This window comes from Schistocerca cancellata, chromosome 10 (assembly GCF_023864275.1).
Source record: "Schistocerca cancellata isolate TAMUIC-IGC-003103 chromosome 10, iqSchCanc2.1, whole genome shotgun sequence".
Classification (NCBI taxonomy): Eukaryota; Metazoa; Arthropoda; class Insecta; order Orthoptera; family Acrididae; genus Schistocerca; species Schistocerca cancellata.
Window position 1 is genome coordinate 141,873,163 of NC_064635.1, and position 22,206 is coordinate 141,895,368.

The window sequence follows — 22,206 nt, forward strand, 5'->3', positions numbered from 1 at the left end:
GGTGACCTTAGCAGCGCCACAAGGAGTCGCGAACTGGAGAAGGGGGAACCTCTTTGCATCTGCGACCCACGTGACCTAAAATAGCGCCTGCAATATGCTGCCGCGAGACAGTATTTAGACCCGCACACAGCTGTACAGGGACAGTTCACGTCGAGCAAGAGCTACACACAGTCATCCGCTCCACTGCGACGCCGCTGCCCTCCATCCACCAACTGCTTCCTCGACGGACACCACCCGGCCTCTGCAGCTTCGCCGGCGGTCCAGTCTCTGTGTTTGCATGCTATAACTAGTTGACGAACTTTGGTGGATCATTGACTGTATTTTGTTTTTCCAGTGATCTATATCACTGTGCAGGACCGCAAAGTAAACTCTTGTGGAACTTAGTGTCCAATGGAGTAGAACAACATTGTAAATATTAAACTTCCTGGCAGATTAAAACTGTGTGCCGGACCGAGACTGGAACTCGGGACCTTTGCCTTTCGCGGGCAAGTGCTCTACCAACTGGGCTACCGAATCACGACTCACGCCCCGTCCTCACAGCTTTCCTTCTGCCAGTACCTCTTTTCCTACGTTCCAGACCTTACAGAACTGCGAACCTAGCAGAACTAGTACTCCTGAAAGAAAGGAGCTTCTGTAAAGTTTGGAAGGTAGGAGACGAGGTACTAGCAGAAGTAAAGCTGTGAGGAGGGGGCGTGGGTCGTGCTTGGATAGCTCAGTTGGTAGAGCACTTGCCTGCGAAAAGCAAAGGTCGCGAGTTCGAGACTCGGTCCGGCACACAGTTTTAATCTGCCAGGAAGTTTCATATCAGCGCACACTCCGCTGCAGAGGGAAAATCTCATTCTGGATTGTAAATATTAATTTGTGGAAAACTCGACGAAGTTCGAGTTGACAAACAAAGGCCTTCAGCCGATCAGTCATTTTGAGTGTTAATTATGTTTTGTTGATCTGAGCAGATGAGCATACTATTTTTCTCCAAATAAACTACACTTATGTTCATAAAGAACAGAGAACGAAAGACTTGAGCGACGACTTTAATATTCACAGGACATGTGTATTAAAATATTCTGCACAAATGATTTGCATTTGAACCATGTCGGCCCACCGGTTCAAGGTCAACATCGATATCGGTGTGCAGCACCACCTACTTGCTAATATGTGCCTGGAAAAGTGCGGCTTGAGTAGACGTGCATGATGCCTTGCAGACGTTTTCGTAAACTGTATCGCCAAGTCTTTTGCAGTGTTAATTACTTAAATACGTTTCCTGGACTGACGTATTCCCAAAATTTAATAATTGTACATTAACTATTTTTCTGCTGGTGGGATTTTTTTCAGTCATTGTCCTTAGAATGACAATCTATGGTTATAAGAGAGAACTGCACACTCTAAAACGCTACAAGTTTCCACTGGAGCAAACTGAATTTACTGTCTTCTAAAGACCTCACCAAGTCTGCCTTGCTGTTTTCTACACGTTCCAATATGAAAGCTCTATCTATCAAATGCTAACTTATTACCTCGCTCTGTTTCTTACAAAAAGCGGAAAACCACTACACTGATGATAACCGCTCACTCCCGTCTTCATACACCCTGCAATTTTTAACCACAGCTCTGCCTCATAGGGCCTACGACTTTCGAGCTAGCTTTGCAAGAGCTTCAAGCAGACAGTCGTACTTTGTCAGCAAGTAACATTGCTGCACGAAATTACACTCCTGGAAATTGAAATAAGAACACCGTGAATTCATTGTCCCAGGAAGGGGAAACTTTATTGACACATACCTGGGGTCAGATACATCACATGATCACACTGACAGAAACACAGGCACATAGACACAGGCAACAGAGCATGCACAATGTCGGCACTAGTACAGTGTATACCCACCTTTCGCAGCAATGTAGGCTGCTATTCTCCCATGGAGACGATCGTAGAGATGCTGGATGTAGTCCTGTGGAACGGCTTGCCATGCCAATTCCACCTGGCGCCTCAGTTGGACCAGCGTTCGTGCTGGACGTGCAGACCGCGTGAGACGACGCTTCATCCAGTCCCAAACATGCTCAATGGGGGACAGATCCGGAGATCTTGCTGGCCAGGGTAGTTGACTTACACCTTCTAGAGCACGTTGGGTGGCACGGGATACATGCGGACGTGCATTGTCCAGTTGTAACAGCAAGTTCCCTTGCCGGTCTAGGAATGGTAGAACGATGGGTTCGATGACGGTTTGGATGTACCGTGCACTATTCAGTGTCCCCTCGACGATCACCAGTGGTGTACGGCCAGTGTAGGAGATCGCTCCCCACACCATGATGCCGGGTGTTGGCCCTGTGTGCCTCGGTCGTATGCAGTCCTGATTGTGGCGCTCACCTGCACGGCGCCAAACACGCATACGACCATCATTGGCACCAAGGCAGAAGCGACTCTCATCGCTGAAGACGACACGTCTCCATTCGTCCCTCCATTCACGCCTGTCGCGACACCACTGGAGGCGGGCTGCACGATGTTGGGGCGTGAGCGGAAGACGGCCTAACGGTGTGCGGGACCGTAGCCCAGCTTCATGGAGACGGTTGCGAATGGTCCTCGCCGATACCCCAGGAGCAACAGTGTCCCTAATTTGCTGGGAAGTGGCGGTGCGGTCCCCTACGGCACTGCGTAGGATCCTACGGTCTTGGCGTGCATCCGTGCGTCGCTGCGGTCCGGTCCCAGGTCGACGGGCACGTGCACCTTCCGCCGACCACTGGCGACAACATCGATGTACTGTGGAGACCTCACGCCCCACGTGTTGAGCAATTCGGCGGTACGTCCACCCGGCCTCCCGCATGCCCACTATACGCCCTCGCTCAAAGTCCGTCAACTGCACATACGGTTCACGTCCACGCTGTCGCGGCATGCTACCAGTGTTAAAGACTGCGATGGAGCTCCGTATGCCACGGCAAACTGGCTGACACTGACGGCGGCGGTGCACAAATGCTGCGCAGCTAGCGCCATTCGACGGCCAACACCGCGGTTCCTGGTGTGTCCGCTGTGCCGTGCGTGTGATCATTGCTTGTACAGCCCTCTCGCAGTGTCCGGAGCAAGTATGGTGGGTCTGACACACCGGTGTCAATGTGTTCTTTTTTCCATTTCCAGGAGTGTATTTTAATATGCCGACCTTTGTATTAATCACTTTCCACAGCAGAATATACACTGATAAGCCAAAACAATCTGACCACTTCCCACCGCAACATTCGGTGCCACCTAGTGGCGTGATGCGCTAACAGAAGTACGGAAGTGGAGCACACACCGACAGGGGATCACGCTAGCGAAGATATGGGCTGCAAATCGGGAAAACCATTGATATACGCGAAATGATAAACGGCAGATTAGTATTACGCAAATCCTGTGAACTAGTACCTCAAAAACGGCGAAGTTGGTCGAATGTTCACGTGCTACAACCGTGAGGATCTATGGAAAGACGTAGGACAGTGAAACTACCACTGGACGCTAAATGGTTGGACCTACGCGACTCTTCAAAGAACGTGGGGTTCGGAGAGTTTTCTACTACATAATATAGGATAGATGGTGAACTGTAGAACGTCTGCCGAAAGAGAACAAAACTGGTGCACGCACAAGTGTTTCGAAGCACACCGCTTATCATACATTGTTGAACGAGGAGCTCCGCAGCAGACCACACCTACGGGTTCACGTGTTGACCAAATGACATCGTCAACTATGATTGCAGTGAGCTGGGGACCATCAGACTTCGACCGTCGATCAATGGACACGTGTCGGCTCTCTGGGTGAATCACATTCTTTCTACACTAGGTTTGAGGGTCATCTCCAAAAAAGCCGTCATCGAAGGGAGCGGCGGCTCGAAACATGCAGCGCGCCGCTTACGCAGGATAGTGGGAGCAGTATTATGCTATGGGAGATATTCTTTTGTTCTTGAATTTGACTTGTGATAGTAATGGAAGACACACTGACAGCTGCAAACTACCTGCATTCCTTCATATTTGATGTCTTCGACGAAGGCGATGTCATCTTACAGCAGTATAATTGTCCGTGTCTCGAACTAGAATCCTGCTACAGTGGTTTGAGGACCATTACAGTGAACCCACATTGATGTCTCGGCGACGAAATTCACCTGATGTAAATCCTATTGAACTCACCTTGATTACTATCATGTGCAATTACGGCGTATCCATATCAGCGGCTCGGTTTTTACGAGAAGTCTATGACTTATGCGTAGAAATCTAATGTCAGATACTTCTACAAACCTGTCAACTAACTGTCGTATCCATGATACACAGAATCAGAAATGTTTTTATTTTCAAAGAGGGATAAACAAGGTACTAAGCAGGTGCTCATAAGAGTTTTGCCTCATCAGTAAGGCACTGCGTTCAGCTATGTCCTGGTAATGCTTATAGTACTTACCGAAAGGTGCTTGTTTCTGTCAGTCCTCTGAGAAGTTTCTTTTCCAAAAGCGTGCTGGAAAAAATTGGCGTTCCTTCGGGAATCATTCGCCTCTGCAAACAGGAGGAGTGGGCCAGTGAAGTCACTGTTAGCTAGATAAAGGAAAGGCTGATCCGTCATCTCCAGGCTGGAGAAAACTATCTGTTTCCCGGAAGCTGGATTACTGACATTGGCGCTCGCAATAGCGACCACCACTAACCGATAGGAGCAGCCAGGAACAGATATGTAGTAGTTTATAAGTTAAATCAATTTTTCAATTTTTACTATGAATTAAATTTTCACTCTTATATACTTGGTGTTACATAAGCAGTTTCACCAGTACCTGTAATTTGTGCGAATTGCTTTGATTAACAGAGACCAGTGTTTGATGGCCTACTGTCCACCCACCCCCCTCACGCCCTCCCCCCCCCCCCCCCACGTGGCACCGGTCCCCCGCATATGGAGACCAGCATTGACGAGAGCCACATTGTTTTTGCAGAAGATGATATTCCGGCCATGGATGCAGAGCAAGTTCCTACTGCAGCTGACCTCCAAAGGACGTGGTCTGCTCAGGTCCGCGAAAATGCTGCACAACCGGGCGCTGAAGTGCATCGCCATCAGGTCGGCAGCCACAGAGGACGGACCTACCAAGACACGGCAGCGCCTGCTGGAAGCTCTGATCAAGCCAGGCGGGCAGACTGCGATACCACTCGACGAGGTTCAGGGCGAAGTGAGTTACAGCCTGAGGCAGAGATCTGTCCTCCAGATTCTGATTGTTTTCCTCTTCCAGCTAATTCTATACTACATTGCCCCTTTCTACTTCACCCATGTCTGTAGTTTCCTCCGCCTCTTCATCGCCATTCCTCTTTTTTTTTCTTCTTTCTCCCTATTTTTCCCACTTCTTTCCTTCTGTTTCTTCAGTTTCTCCTTCTATACTTCCACCTCCTTCTCCTCATTTGCACTTCTCTTCTTCCTCTCTCACGTTACACTCATCACTGCATCATTTCTACTTTGCTTTCATTCTTGCTCCACCACTTCATCCAATTCTTCTTCCTCCTGGTCATCATCCACTACTTTATTCCCCATTACACTAGACTCTCGCTAATCCGGCCATTCCTGGCACATATGGGTGCCGGATTAGCGGAAGTGCCGTATTATTGAGTGTCTGAAATTTATTTTGTTCATTTATTTTGTTTTTTATTTTTTTGAAAACATAGACGATATAGTGACTGTATTTTATTAAACCGAAGGATACAGTTTTAAAACATAGAGGATATACTTTATTAAATCCAAAAATACATTAATTTTGAAAGAATACTTAGTCCTTGAGTGTACACTGTACATAATTATACAGTCGTATCACTCACTATGAAACATGTCCCTAATTTTTAACTGTCGCAATGACGATACGCGACGGTATCATGTTTTATCACGCAACCGCTTTACAAACATTACATCGGTATTGCATGTATCTGGTTGTTTCATAATGTACTCCAGGAAGACCTCGGCAGCTTCAGCATCAGCGCTGTGAGAAATCTTCATGCGCTCTCCTGCTGTGCTCTCTTTTTCATCACTTTCATCATTACTTTCTTGCACGCTTTTGATTATTTCTTCATCTGTTAAAGTTTGGTTTGTATCACAATTTTCCTCGTTCAGTCACTTAGTAACATTTTCAGCATGAATTTTGTCTCCTCCTGGAATGTCGTGGAATATGTCAGTGTACAAAGTAATTAATAATTCCGAACTGACTGGCTCATCGCTGTCACTCACTACTGGATCCAACTCCTCATCAATTGATGGGCACAATTTTCTCCAGATCTTCATTACGGTAGCGCTCTCCACCTTATCCCATGCTTCAGCTGGTTGGAAAACAACATCACGTGTGTTAATTGCCTTCCACGACTTCTGCGTAGTCTCTATAGAGTCGTTTCCACTTTCATTCAGCAAGGAGACGAGAAGTGAATGTCGATAATGACGTTTAATTGATTCCAAAATTCCCTGGTCCATGGGCCGAATTAGTGCTGTCACAGTGATTGGGAGAAAGAGTTCTTGTACATGTGTACCATCGGACTTTAGAGAAACATCTGAAGGATGACTGGGAGCGTTGTCGGTTTTAAGGGTAACTATCAGTGGAAGTTTTTCTTCTTTAGCTCTTTTCTGACAAATGTTTCATGGGACCACCGAGAGAATATTTGTCTGTCCATCCACGCTTTTTTCTGAGCGCAGTACGTCACTGGTAGAGTATTTATGTAAGTGTGTTGAAAACAACGTGAATACTGGGATTTTCTAGTCACCATAAGCGGTAGTTTATGACTTCCATTTGCATTACAAGCCATTAATGTTGCTTGCTGTTTCTGTTGCTTGTAACCACGAGCTTCCTTCTCGTTCTTGGCAGCTATGTTTTTGAAGGAAGCATCTTGTAAAGGAGTCCTGTTTCATCAGCGTGATACAAGGCATCAGCAGCTAAATCTGCTTCCTCTGTTATCTTCCGTATATTGCTTACAAACTCAACAGCAACCTTAACGTTAGCCGAGCGACTTTCCCTGATGACTGCCAGCTGCCGAATGCCATGTCGTTTTTTTCCATTTTCATAGCCAACCTTCACCCGCTGCAAACAAGTTACTACCTCCAAGTTATTTGTTAAATGCAGCTGCTTTTTACTTTATAATCCGGCGACTGACTGGAATTCCTTTACAACGTTGTTGTATGAACCATCTATAAACAGCTACGTCCACATCTTCATTCTCACTCTTTCGCATTACCATCCGTTTTTCCAACTCACTATCCATTGATAAGTACTGTCGAATAACATCTTCTTTCTTTTTGATGTCAAAAATAGTTGCTCGTCCAACACTGAACTCAGCAGCAATCCCTTTCTGCGAAGAACCTCGCTTTAACTTATCTAAAATCACGAGTTTCTGCTTGAGGTCTAGCGTAACTTGTTTCATTTTAGAAGACATGATTCCGAGCTGTAAAGAAAGCTACAATTTCAAATACAGTATATAAAGCATTGTTTAAGTATTGTTGCGCACGATAATTCATTGTGCACGTGTTTTGGGATGTGTGCCAGACTACAGAGAGGCTGGATTACTGAGGATCGGATTAGCGAGAGTCTAGTGTACTTTCCCCACATCTGAGATCCTACTCCTTTTTCATTCCCTTTCCCTCATCCACATTACTCTTTCTCTTCCATCACGTTATCCAACTCATATTTCCTGTTCTTCTTCCTTTTCTCTCCACCACTTCCTCCAACTCCTCCTCTTTCTCTTCATCTTTCATTGTCTCATGCCAGTTCTTCAGCTCCTACTTCTGCTCATATTTCCTCAGACATTTCATCCAAATTTTCCTCCACCTTGTCCACCCACCTCTACCTTAATCCCCTCAGCTTCTTCCTCATATTGATCCTTCTCCTTCTTTCACTTCTTTTTCCATCCTGTGTCCCTCATTTGCTCCTTTGTTTCTTCTTCCCATTCTTTTTAATCTTTGGTTGAGTACCATCTTTATTTATCTCTCTTTCTGTATTTTCTTTCAGTCAGCTTTCAAACAATACTGCCTTCCTCGAGTTTTTTCTCATCCTTTTTTGCTTCATTTTCGTCCTTTACCCACAGTCTCTTTCCTCTTATTCTCTGTTTCTTCCCTTTCTCACTTTTTTCATACGCCTCTTTCCCTTCATTCCCATAGTTATATTTCTCTACTGTCTGTTACCCATTTTATTATACTTTCTTCTCCCACTTATTTTTTGTCTCTTTTCTTCATCTTGTCCTGCTGTTCTTATTCTATAACATTTATACCTTGATGTCATCATCCACATTCCCTCTCCCTGTATCTTTACACTTCTCCTGGTTTTTCGTCTTATCTTTCATTCCCCTCTCCTAGCCCTTTTCTGTTTGTTGTTCTAATCATTTGCTGCATCCTTCTTTTCATCCCTACTCTTCTCCCTGATAGCCCTTCATCTTGCCATTCTTCTCCATTTTTCATATACAAAAAATATGCTCTTTCAAACTAAATGGGCAGGTTGAAAATTTCTCTGCTTGACAATGTATGAGCCGGCCAATGTGGTCGTGCGGTTCTAAGCGCTTCAGTTTGGAACCACGTGACCGCTACGGTCGCAGGTTCGAATCCTGCCTCGGGCATGGATGTGTGTGATGTCCTTAGGTTAGTTAGGTTTAAGTAGTTCTAAGTTCTAGGGGGCTGATGACCTCAGATGTTAAGTCCCATAGTGCTCAGAGCCATTTGAACCATTTGACAATGTATGATAGTTTGTTTTTAAAGTAAAAAACATTTCTTTTTATGTTGCTCACAATTATTTTACTCATACATTCAATTAATAAATTGTAATTTGTTACAGTCTATATAGGAAACCATCTTCATGCTTTCACCAACACCTTTCCTGCACCATGAGACATTTTCACTTTGATCTAGCAACAAAGACCTTATTAATGAAACACTTAGGATAAGAACAACCAACATAAAGGCAGAAAGACTCTTTCTTTTGTGAACATAGGTGTTTACCTTAGTACACATTAAATTATCTGTAACTTGTTACTGATTATAAAATGTTTATTTACTGGAAGGTACAGAAAAAGAGTACCCTCTAGTACTTGTTGGTTGTCAGTTCTTCTACATTACTGAAAATATTACGAAGCATAGCTCACAAAAGTTCACGTCCTTCCAGTGCTTGACATTTGCCCAGTTTATGCACGTTAATACGATATCTATGATTTCACACAGCTATCATTTGTTTCAGTGTCATTTAGTTGCATATGAACAAATGTTTATCATGTAGAATGCGCAAATTAAAATCCAAACTAATGCATTAGCAATACTTCATCCAGGCCTACATAAGACAATGATACTGTTTTCATGAAAGAGATAATTTTTCAAAAAGTGGTTTCCTATCTCAGCCAGCAAGACGTATTTGATACAACTTTTAAATGATCTAAATATGTATGAGCAACTAAACAACTAGCTGTTTCTTCAACAAAATGTAATTACGAAAATAGAAAAAAAGCAATCAGTAAACATGCAGTCTTCATGCATATCCAAAATACATAATCACAAAAGTTGGTTGGTTGGTTGGTTGGTTTGGGGAAGGAGACCAGACAGCGTGGTCATCGGTCTCATCGGATTAGGGAAGGATGGGGAAGGAAGTCGGCCGTGCCCTTTCAGAGGAACCATCCTGGCATTTGCCTGGAGTGATTTAGGGAAATCACGGAAAACCTAAATCAGGATGGCCGGACGCGGGATTGAACCGTCGTCCTCCCGAATGCGAGACCAGTGTCTAACCACTGCGCCACCTCGCTCATTCACAAAAGTTCTCAAACCAAAGATGCATGTTTAAGAAAGAAGATATTGCTAAATGGAAAATCTTTTCCACAACTACAACGTAGTTAATAGTTGTATTGTTAGCATACTAGTTCTGAATTGTTGGCATTAACATGGTATACTCTCTGTGAGATGGGTCAAAACCTTCAGTTTTGGCCAGAAGATTAGTCGTGGTAATGAATACTGAACACTTCCTGTTTTTCGCATTCTGTCCTGTTGGTACTTGAGGTTAGGCTGAAGAACCAGCTCATGCAGGCAGCGCTTCAACTCAATTTTAATGTAGATGGTAGTCTTCTTGTAGATTTACCTGCTTACCCTGTTACAGGAACACTCTGTGATGACCCTCTCCTCTATTACTACGAAAAACCATTTAAATTGTTCGAATTTCAAGCATATCTAATGAAATTCACTTTTTTAGCTATTGAAACCTTACTAAAGTGCAGCTAATAAATCACTGAGAACGTAGATAGTGTTATGATATATTATATTTTTCTTATCTGTTTCTTGTGACTCCTCACTGAAAATGTGTCTCACTGAGAAATATGGCTCATTGTATGAGTACTTTGCGTCCATGAAGTATGAACAAGGTTCGACTATTTCCGATTCTCTTAGTATGCTTCTGTTGATATATTCATATTATTTAAATTATTTTTAGTACAAAATATTCACATTAAAAGTGTTTAGGAATATGCAACAACTTCAACCACATCACTTCTGACATATCAGAACAGACTCTACAACAAATTCCAGCAATCAGTTTACAACAGCACAGATCAGACTCGAATTATTAACGCACACCAAAACATTTTTGGTAATAAAGAACAAAGACACTAACTTTACAGTAAACTGAGGTGTTGTTTGCCTATCGGCTTTTTAGAGTCATAGAAAGTCAGACATAGGACATAATCTACTTTACAAATGTTTTGAAATGATTAGCCACGCTAAATTATAGAAATAACAATAGTAGAAATAACATTTATTAATTTTAACTATCCTTCTACAATTTAGAACAATATAATTACTATAAAACGAAAAAAGTCTGTATCATGTAATCTGGCTATCTTAGTGCGCTTTGTACTTCGAGTATTTGTACATATTGAGTGCTCCAGTTGTTTGTGTGCATCGTCAAGTACAAAACATAACAAAAATGAGCTATTGATCAATTCCTTGCAACATCCAGACTGCTGGCTTTCTCTTCTGGCATTTTCATTACATCAAAATGATGCAGAGAATTTAAATCTGTGACACAAACTGTTAAGCCACTGACGAGAACAAAATCAAATATGTAATAAAACAATTTACTCTGGGTATTCACTGACAAATTTTTCTTGAAAAATGGTATTACGATACCATATCGAAAAGAACCAACATGGAAAACCACACAATCAGAACATGCCTTCCCTAACCGTTCTAGGTTTAGATTTGGAGCTTATGGAAATTTTATCTTGATATAAAGCAAGAGCCTAAACTTACTCACACTAATAACACTCTTTAAGAGATATTTTCTGTGCCATTTTCTGAGTGTCCCAGAAAATGGTTCACTGAACAGTTTGACGGCATGAGGGTAATACTAACCACACACGGCGCTCTCTGCCATGATAAGTTCGTCATCAGCAATAAAATCATAGTGAGGAAGTTAACGACACACATCCTGCACATAACATCGACATACTTAATTGTTCAGGTGGGACCAAGCTCTATTCCTAATCACATTACTCGTCGTTTCAGAATAGAACTTAAACTAAACCTGTGAAGTAAATGTGAATGGTAGGAACAGTTTGTCCTTTGAACTTTGGCTATTAGAGAGTGTGCACACTTAAATACCTGAAGTATGATAGGCTCAGCCGCCTGGAAGACCTCTGCAGTGTCTGCCGGCACCTGTTGCTGATACCTTCACCACCAATTTCGTCACCCTGTCAACGTTACACTGAGGCATAACCTGCAGCTTCTTTCGTCGTTCCTTACTTTCGCATCTGACACAGTTTTAAATACCTCTAACACATTTCTAAAATGTCACAGTTCCCTGTTATGTTGAATTTTCTACTGCACTATATTTTATTCAACTCCCATCCAAGTCAAAAGCATGAGTCCATCCACTTGCCTGAGGGGTGTCTTCGTTGATTTACTGCATCTTAACAATTCTTTAGACCAGAATCATAACTACTCAGAAAGTTCTGGAAGATTCTCGACACCCATATAGTCCATACATGTGGACACCTCCAACTGAAATGCTGACTACGTGTCTCTCCTTGATTAAATGTGTAATATTTATAGCTAATTGGCCTTTTGCTATCTAAAAGATTTCAGATATGACCTTAGTTCATTGTGAGACAATCATCGGAAGGCATACTAACGAAGTATATGGAAAACGTAATATCGCAGAATGTGGTATAAACTCATGCAAGACTGGGTGCATTGACGATCATGTGAAATTCGTTTTTCCAGAGCATGCCCATACAGGGACATAATGCCTTTTATGGCCTCTTATTGGGTAGCATTCGAGGACAGAGCCCCCAGACAGCCTGACACAAAGGTTGGTGTCAGTCTGAGGTGCATGAGAGTGCCTTATATCCTGTTTCGGTTGTGTGGAAATATTTTCATGTGGCTTGTAATAAGCCTTGGTACACATTTCACAGTGGCAAGCGATGACAAGTATTATGGCATCCTTCAAAAATACGCATTGCCAGTACGTCAACAGACTGTTAAAATCATTGTGACCCTCGCTGCAGTAAAGGTCAGTGTTATCAGTGGACAGACCTACGACCGAACGATATATTTTGAGTAAGGGACAGAGCTGTACATGACTCACGAGTGGACAAAACATTAGTGAAGTGTGGCTGAGGAGTACATTTTCACTTAGAATGCCCGTGTGAAACTTCTAGCTCATATACAGTCCATGTAATCACGTCTTCGGCTGTAGCATTGATTGGAGATGATGCAAAGAGTGCACCTACTCTGAACACTGTCACATTGCTTAAGACAAATATAGAAATGCGTTCTTTTATAATTCTTTGCAGCCTGTCGTCTCGTATATTTACTATAAATTAATTACCAGACAGCTTCTCTCTTTTAACAATGATTACACAAACCTACTCACAAATAATTACTCTCTCTTACTGCTGGTCAGTGATTGTTTCATCTATTACATTACAATAATAGTAACAAAAATATGAATCGTTAGATATGGAATGGATTGTGGATGTTAAGATTGTGCAAGGAGCAAATCGTGAAATCTCGAGTTTCCATACCTCAAGTTCTTCGATCCCACTCATAAGAAATTGCGATTTGGAGGCTCTCATTTCTTGATTCACACCTATCTCTATATAAGGGCAGCCTTGCTGCTGGTACCTCAGACATATCACACCTCGCTGCTGCCCAGAAAGCTTTTTACATCTACGCTGAAGCCTCTCTGCTCACTGCTCGCCTGGAGTAATTACCCTGAAACTGTTCACATAGCTCGCAGAGTCAAACACAGCACTGCTGGAATAACGTTGAAGAAGCGGGTTGGTTTTCAACCATTATTTGTTTATTTATCATGTGGCAATACATACATAAAGATTACAAATAACTACATGTTAACATTTAAGCGCAGCTCTCCAGCACAAAATATCACAAATAAGAACAGCATTAGTTAGACATCATGGTCTTTTACGTATTTTATAACAGCACTCGTCGCTGTGAGGAAATCTTCTAAATGACCCATGTACACACATTCATGACATGTTAATGCAACACGAGCAACTGTCATTCCTCACCACATTCTTCTGTCTGATATCAGAAGGTGGAATGTGGCTCAAGATAGGTATTCAGTATGTTGGGGTAGATCCTATTGACCCACTAACAACGCTCATGATCTCATTATGTTGTACATCAATCTCTTTTACTAAGGACTATTAAGGCAGACAGGTGCACAGTACTCTGCTGTTGGATATACCAAACCAACTGCTGATACCTGGAGACTGTCTTCTAACGATCCCCAACTGGAGCTGCAGAGTTTATGGAGAGTAATGTTTCTGGGTTTGGCCAGTGATCCTTAAAAGAAAGTGTCCTATCTAATGTGACGCCAAGGTACTTTGGGTGCATATTATGATGAAGTATGTCTCCTTCAAAATTGACATTGAGGGCATTGTGTGCCAATCTTTTGGACAGAATATGAAACTTTTGTTTTATTTCAGTTTGGTTGGAACCTCCATTTGCGGAAATAGTGGCTTCAGATACATAAATCATAAGTTAGGATTTCTTCAGTTCTTTTAAAAGTTTTGTGTGATTTGTATTTGTATATCTATTGCCCAGTCATCTGCTAGCCCAACTTGAAGTGATATCATACACACACACACACACACACACACACACACACATATATATATATATATATATATATATATATATATATATATATATATATATAAGAGAGGAGCAGGGCCAGATCCCTGTGGCAACATATTATTCAATAGCTAGCGTCTTTTTCTGTAGTTGCAAGAAGTATCATTGCCATCAACATGTTTCAGTTACTTTCATGGTCTGTTTGCATGGGACAAGTTGCAATAATTTATAAAGGAGTTCATTCCTCCAAACTGTATCATATGCTGCACTTACATTGAGGAAAGCAACTGACTTTTTCTGCTTCATTTGGCATCCTACTTCAATAAATGTTGTTAATGATAAGACTTGATCAGTGTAGCTCTGTCCATGATGGAATCAAGCTTGCTCAAGAGGAAGGTTCTGAAAGATTACTGGACTAAACCGACTGCATATAATTCTTTCAAGGAACTTATATATAAACTGCAAGGTATATGGTGGGTTGTTGTGATACCAGGATGACCTGTAGAGGCCAAGAGGCAGCCAGGGGTTTGTATACATTAATTTCTGGCAGTTCTCCTATTTTTACTATAAGTTTGTGAATGTCACTGAGATCAGATAGAGAGCAATAATGCGCATTTTTCATTGACGATCGTGTGTTTGTTTTCATTCCGCAAGCTCAGTGGTATATAGCTCCTAGTAATTCAAAGTGAGTTTTTCCTCTCTGATTCGTTTGCTCTTCATTTTTGGCACAAGGTTCCTGAACAACAACAACATGATTGTTATATTTTGATATAATCTTCTGTAAGATTTGGGCACTAGATTTACTTATGTCTTTAATGTTGATTTGACATATCCTGAGAACAACTGCGTGACTCTATGTCTTGTGACAGACTTATTTTAGCCAGAAGATCTTTGAGATTATATGGCTGCCTCTGTTTCTTGGCTTTAGATATTTGCCTTGAAGTGACTGTCCTTCAGCCCCACTTAGGGTATGTCATGGACGCAGTCATAATGACTATGAAGTCCTTCTTGACGGAATCCTTGCATAAAAAGTTCTCAGTTTACTTGCTGTGCCAAATTTCTTACCCCTCATGAAGATGACGGAAGTAGTCATCGAAAGCTTGGGATTTTATCCACATTTGACATGGCAAGTAAACCGAGAACTTTTGATGCTAACAGTCATTGTCCCTCAGAAATCACATCATAATCATTTAATAAATCAGGGTGGTTTTTAGTTATTTTCAACACTGCAACCCAAGATAAACCTGGTGCTGTGTAATACCGGATGGATCTAAACACTTTAGGAAACTTTAATACAAGTTTTTCAAAACTTTTCAAATACATCAGCCAATAACAAAACATCAGTTTTATGATATAGATCATGGTGTTCAACAATATTTTAATATTAAATTTTTCCAAAACTATTTTTGCATCTTCATAATCACCATCACTTATTTCAATGTCTTCCACTTTATTATAAAATACCTCATTTGCTGGTAAGAGTGCCTCTTCAAATTTTCTCCAAGAATCCATGTAATCATACGAATATAATCCTTTGATGGTCACTAGATTGAATAACTCTTCTAAGAAAATCTTTTTAATATTTATCATTTGGTCCTTATCCAATGTTTTTGAAAGTTTGACAAATGACAAATTCATAAATTTAAATGTATTAATAAACCTCATTTTCAACCTTTTTGCACTCGTACCAAAGCTGTCATCATTATTTGGTATAAAGCTATGTCTTTTTCATCATAACCAAGTTCTTTCACAAACAGATGTAAATCTTATTCTGATAAATTAGATAAATAAATTTTTACAAAACTAGGATGTCTCAGTTGTAAATTGCAGTTATTACATAATTGATTTATAAATTTTCCAGTGTAACGATCATGTTGACGAACCTTTTTATTTTTCTGTGAATAATGACATTCACACACCGTAATTGGAAGTTTTAATGTACCCGTGGTCTAGGGGTAGCGTCTTTGATTCATAATTAAAACGTCTTTGGTCCCGGGTTCGATCCCCGCCACTGCCTAAATTTTGATAAGTAATCAGCATTGGCGGCCGAAGACTTCCGGTATAAGAAGTCAGCCTCATTCTGCCAACGACCTTGTCAAAGAGGGCGGAGGGGATAGAGGTTCAGGACACTCTCTTCTCCTAGGGGTGGGAAATTGCCCCTAAAGGTGGAAGAATGAGCAATGATTAACGACATGAGGATGCAGAAGGCAATGGAAACCACTGCATTAAAGACACGTAACGTGTATTCACAGGACATGTGGCCTGTAATTGAAGAAGTGTCATGATGATGTCTCCATTGGCAAAATATTCCGGATTAGTCCCCCATTCGGATCTCCGGGAGGGGACTGCCAAGGGGTAGGTTACCATGAGAAAAAGACTGAATAATCATCGAAAGGATAACGTTCTACGAGTCGGAGCGTGGGAATGTCAGAAGCTTGAACGTGGTAGGGAAACTAGAAAATCTGAAAATGGAAATGCTAAGGCTCAATCTAGATATAGTAGGGGTCAGTGAAGTGAAGTGGAAGGAAGACAAGGATTTCTGGTCAAATGAGTATCGGGTAATATCAACAGCAGCAGAAAATGGTATAACAGGTGTAGGATTCGTTATGAATAGGAAGGTAGGGTAGAGGGTGTGTTACTGTGAACAGTTCAGTGACCGGGTTGTTCTAATCAGAATCCACAGCAGACCAACACCGACAACGATAGTTCAGGTATACACGCCGACGTCGCAAGCTGAAGATGAACAGATAGAGAAAGTGTATGAGGATACTGAAAGGGTAATCCAGTACGTAAAAGGGGACGAAAAACTAATAGTCATGGGCGACTGGAATGCAGTTGTAGGGGAAGGAGTAGAAGAAAAGGTTACAGGAGAATATGGGCTTGTAACAAGCAATGAAAGAGGTGAAAGACTAATTGAGTTATGTAACAAGTTTTAGCAAATATTAGCGAATACCCTGTTCAAGAATCACAAGAGGAGGAGGTATACTTGGAAAAGGCCGGGAGATGCGGGAAGATTTCAATTAGATTACACCATGGTCACACAGAGATTCCGAAATCAGATACTGGACTGTAAGGCGTACCCAGAAGCAGATATAGACTCTGATCACAATATAGTAGTGATGAAGAGTAGGCTAAAGTTCAAGACATTAGTCAGGAAGAATCAATACGCAAAGAAGTGGGATATGAAAGTACTAAGGAATGACGAGATACATTTGAAGTTCTCTAACGCTATAGATACAGCAATAAGGAATAGCGCAGTAGGCAGTACGGTTGAAGAGGAATGGACATCTCTAAAAAGGGCCATCACAGAAGTTGAGAAGGAAAATATAGGTACAAAGAAGGTAGCTGCGAAGAAACCATGGGTAACAGAAGAAATACTTCAGTTGATTGATGAAAGGAGGAAGTACAAACATGTTCAGGGAAAATAAGGAATACAGAAATACAAGTCGCTGAGGAATGAAATAAATAAGATGTGCAGGGAAGCTAAGATGAAATGGCTGCAGGAGAAATGTGAAGACATCGAAAAAGATATGATTGTCGGAAGGACAGACTCAGCATACAGGAAAGTCAAAACAACCTTTGGTGACATTAAAAGCAACGGTAATAACATTAAGAGTGCAACGGGAATTCCACTGTTAAATGCAGAGGAGAGAGCAGATAGGTCGAAAGAATACATTGAAAGCCTCTATGAGGGTGAAGATTTGTCTGATGTGATAGAAGAAGAAACAGGAGTCGATTTAGGGGATCCAGTATTAGAATCGGAATTTAAAAGAGCTTTGGAGGACTTATGGTCAAATAAGGCAGAAGGGATAGATAACATTCCATCAGAGCTTCTAAAAGCATTGCGGGAAGTGGCAACAAAACGACTATTCATGTTGGTGTGTAGAATATATGAGTATGGCGACATACCATCTGACTTTCGGAAAAGCATCATCCACACAATTCCGAAGACGGCAAGAGCTGATAAGTGCGAGAATTATCGCACTATAAGCTTAACACCTCATGCATCGAAGCTTGTTTACTTTTTCATCTACTCTGTGTACACCAAAATAAACATTAAGCATATGTTTCACTAATTTGTAAGTTGTACTTTCATACTTTGTAATACAAAATGCTTTATCTTGTTCAGGTCTTCAACTATTACAACCAGATAACCTTTGTGAAAATTTATTTTAAGATAATTCATGACCAACTTCAATTTTTCTTGACCTACTGCTTGTTGTTGTGATTTTCAGTCGTGAAACTGGTTTGATGCAGCTCTCCATGCTACTCTATCCTGTGCAGGCTTCTACATATCCCAATACGTACTGCAGCCTACATCCTTCTGAATCTGTTTAGTGTATTCATCTCTTGGTCTCCCTCTACGATTTTCACCCTCCACGCTGCCCTCCAATATTAAACTGGTGATCCCTTGATGCCTCAGAACATGTCCTACCAACCGATCCCTTCTTCTTGTCAAGTTGTGCCACAAACTCCCCTTCGCCCCAAATGCTATTCAATACTTCCTCATTAGTTACGTGATCTACCCATCTAATCTTCAGCATTCTTCTATAGCATCTCATTTTAAAGGCCTCTTTTCACTTCTTGTCCAAACTATTTATCGTCCATGTTTCACTTCCATACATAGCTACACTCCATACAAATACTTTCAGAAACGTCTTCCTGACATTTAAATCTATACTCGATGTTAACAAATTTCTCTTCTTCAGAAACGCTTTCCTTGCCCTTGCCAGTCTACATTTTATATCCTCTCTACTTCGACCATCATCAGTTACTTTGCTCCCCAAATAGCAAAACTCCTTTACTACTTTAAGTGTCTCTTTTCCTAATCTACTTCCCTCAGCCTCGCCCGACTTAATTCGATTACATTCCATTATCCTCGTTTTGCTTTTGTTGATGTTCATCTTATATCCTTCCTTCAAGACACTCTCCATTCCGTTCAACAGCTCTTCCAAGTCCTTTGCTGTCTCTGACGGAATTACAATGTCATCGGCGAACCTAAATGTTTTTATTTCTTCTCCATGGATTTTAATACCTATTCCGAACTTTTGTTATGTTTCCTTTATCGCTTGCTCAATACACAATTTGAATAGCATCAGGGATAGGCTACAACCCTTTCCCACTCCCTTCCCAACCCCTGCTTCCCTTTCATACCCCTCGACTCTTATAACTGCCATCTGGTTTCTATACAAATTGTAAATAGCCTTTCGCTCCCTGTATTTTACCCCTGCCACCTTCAGAATTTGAAAGAGAGTATTCCAGTCAACATTGTCAAAAGCTTTCTCTACAAATGCTAGAAACGTAGGTTTGCCTTTTCTTAATCTAGCTTCTAAGATAAGTCGTAGGGTCTGTATTGCCTCACGTGTTCCCATATATCTACGGAATCCAAGCTGATCTTCCCCGAGGTCGGCTTCTACCAGTTTTTCCATTCATCTGTGCAGATTTCGCGTTAGTATTTTGCAGCCGTGACTTATTAAACTGATAGTTCGGTAATTTTCACATCTGTCAACGCCTGCTTTCTTTGGAATTGGAATTATTATATTCTTCTTAAAGTCTGAAGGTATTTCGGCTGTCTCATACATTTTGCTCACCAGATGGTAAAGTTTTGTCAGGACTGGCTCTCCCACGGCTGTCAGTAGTTCTAATGGAATGTTGTCTACTCCCGGGGCCTTGATTCGACTTAGGTCTTTCAGTGCTCTATCAAATTCTTCACGCAGTATCATATCTCCCATTTCATCTTCATCTTCATTTTTCTTCTGGTAGACACCATCGTACCAACGAAAAACAAACTACATGTAGGGATAGACGTGGTCCCCTAGGTTAGATGCATACTTGTATTAACGCAATATATATATAGTTTACATGTTTCTGAATGTTTATCACAGTACCATGTGAACGTTTGAAGTAAATAAGAGGGTACATTTTGAGATTTTTGGTAATAATGTATTTCCATAACATTGTCCTCAAGAACATCGCCCTTCTATAGCCCCTCTATATACTCCTTCTACCTTTCTGCTTTCCCTTCTTTGCTTAGTACTGGGTTTCCAACTGGGTTTCCATCTGAGTCATTGATATTCGTACAAGTGGTTCTCTTTCCTCAAAAGGTCTCTTTAATTTTCCTGTAGGCAGTATCTATATTACCCCTAGTGAGGCAAGCCTCTACATCCTTACATTTGTTCTCTACCCATCCCTGCTTAGCCATTTTCCACTTATTGTCGATCTCATTTTTGAGATGTTTGTGTTCCTTCTTACCTCCTTCATTTACTGCATTTTTATATTTTCTCCTGCCACCAATTAAATTCAGTATTTCTTCTGTCACCTAAGGATTTCTACTAGCCCTCGTCTTTTTACCTACTTGATCCTCTGCTGCCTTCACCACTTCATCCCTCAAAGCCATCCATTCTTCTTCTACTGTATTTCTTTCCCCTATTCTTGTCAATTGTTCCTTAATGCTCTTCCTGAAACTCTCTACAACCTCTGGTTCTTTCAGTTTAGCCAGGTCTCATCTCCACAAATTCCCGCCTTTTTGCAGTTTCTTCAGTTTTAATCTACAGTTCATAACCAATAGATTGTGGTCAGAGTCCGCATCTGCCCCTGGAAATGACTTACAATTTAAAACCTGGTTCCTAAATCTCTGTCTTACCATCATATAATCTATCTGAAACCTGTCAGTGTCTCCAGGCTTCTTCCATGTATAGAACCTCCTTTTGTGGTTCTTGAACCAAGTGTTAGCTATGATTAAGTTGTGCTCTGTGCGAAATTCTACCAGGCGGCTTCCTCTTTCATTTCGTAGCCCCAATCCATATTCACCTACTACGTTTACTTCTCTTCCTTTTCCTACTATCGAATTCCAGTCACCCATGACTATTAAATTTTCGTCTCCCTTCAGTATCTGAATAATTTCTTTTATCTCATCATACATTTCTTCAATTTCTTCGTCATCTGCAGAGCTAATTGGCATATAGACTAGTACTACTGCCACAGCCATGGGCTTCGTGTCTATCTTGGCCACAATAATGTGTTCACTATGTTGTTTGTAGTAGCTTACCCGAACCCCTATTTTTTTTATTCATTATTAAACCTACTCTTGCATTACCCCTATTTGATGTTGTATTTATAACCCTGTATTCACCTGACCAAAAGTCTTGTTCCTCCTGCCACCGAACTTCGCTGATTCCCACTATATCTAACTTTAACCTATCCATTTCCCTTTTTAAATTTTCTAATCTGTCTGCCCGATTAAGGGATCTGACATTCCACGCTCCGATCCGTAGAACGCCAGTTTTCTTTCTCCTGATAACGACGGCCTCCTGAGTAGTCCCTGCCCAGAGATCCGAATGGGGTACTATTTTACCTCCGGAATATTTTACCCAAGAGGACGCCATCATCATTTATCCATACAGTAAAGCTGCATGCCCCCGGGAAAAATTATGGCCGTAGTTTCACCTTGCTTTCAGCCGTTTGCAGTACCAGCACAGCAAGGCTGTTTTGGTTAATGTTACAAGGCCACATCAGTCAATCATCCAGACTGTTTCCCCTACAACTACTGAAAAGCCTGCTGCCCTCTTCAGGAACAATATCTGCGTCGCTGAGGCACGCAATCCTCCCCACCAATGCCAAGGTCTATGGTTCATGGAGGGGTAGAACATTTTATGTTAATTAATTTTTCAGTAAGTTGTTTAGGTTGATGATTGTTTAGGTTGTCATATTTACCGAGTTGCGTTAGAATACTCTCTAGCTACGTCATAACCATTTCCTGGGTCCTTCAAATCTGCTATTCATGTACCTTTAGAATAAATATATACTTCAATTGCTTTCAAAATGGCATGTAATTCTTTATGGAATTGTTTAATTAAACTCTCAATTTTTGGATCAATTTTTACTGCTAATTCAATTTTTATGTTTTCTAAATTGGTCTGACTATTAATTCTCTGTCATTTACACTTCACCTTATCTCCAAACATATCCATTTATTTGATTCAAAATATAATTAAATTTATAATTATCTAATAATGGTTTTAAAAGAAACAAACACAGATGTCCACAAATTGATTCATTGAATTTTTGTATTCTCTCGACACTGTAGTACAGATCATTTGTACCAAATACTTAACTAGTTGTTTTGGTATATATCCTGC

The 22,206-nt window shown here is 41.2% G+C and overlaps 1 protein-coding gene across 2 annotated transcripts in view; it reads left to right on the forward strand.

Annotated features, from left to right (window-relative positions):
- The window catches only part of LOC126106604 (cytochrome P450 4c21-like), a 130,042-nt gene that overhangs the window by 83,784 nt on the left and 24,052 nt on the right, over window positions 1-22,206 (forward strand). For both annotated transcript variants that reach the window (XM_049912946.1, XM_049912947.1), the window contains exon 5: window positions 4,920-5,150. In XM_049912946.1, the coding sequence (XP_049768903.1) occupies window positions 4,920-5,150 (231 nt within the window). The remainder of the gene's footprint in view (window positions 1-4,919; window positions 5,151-22,206) is intronic.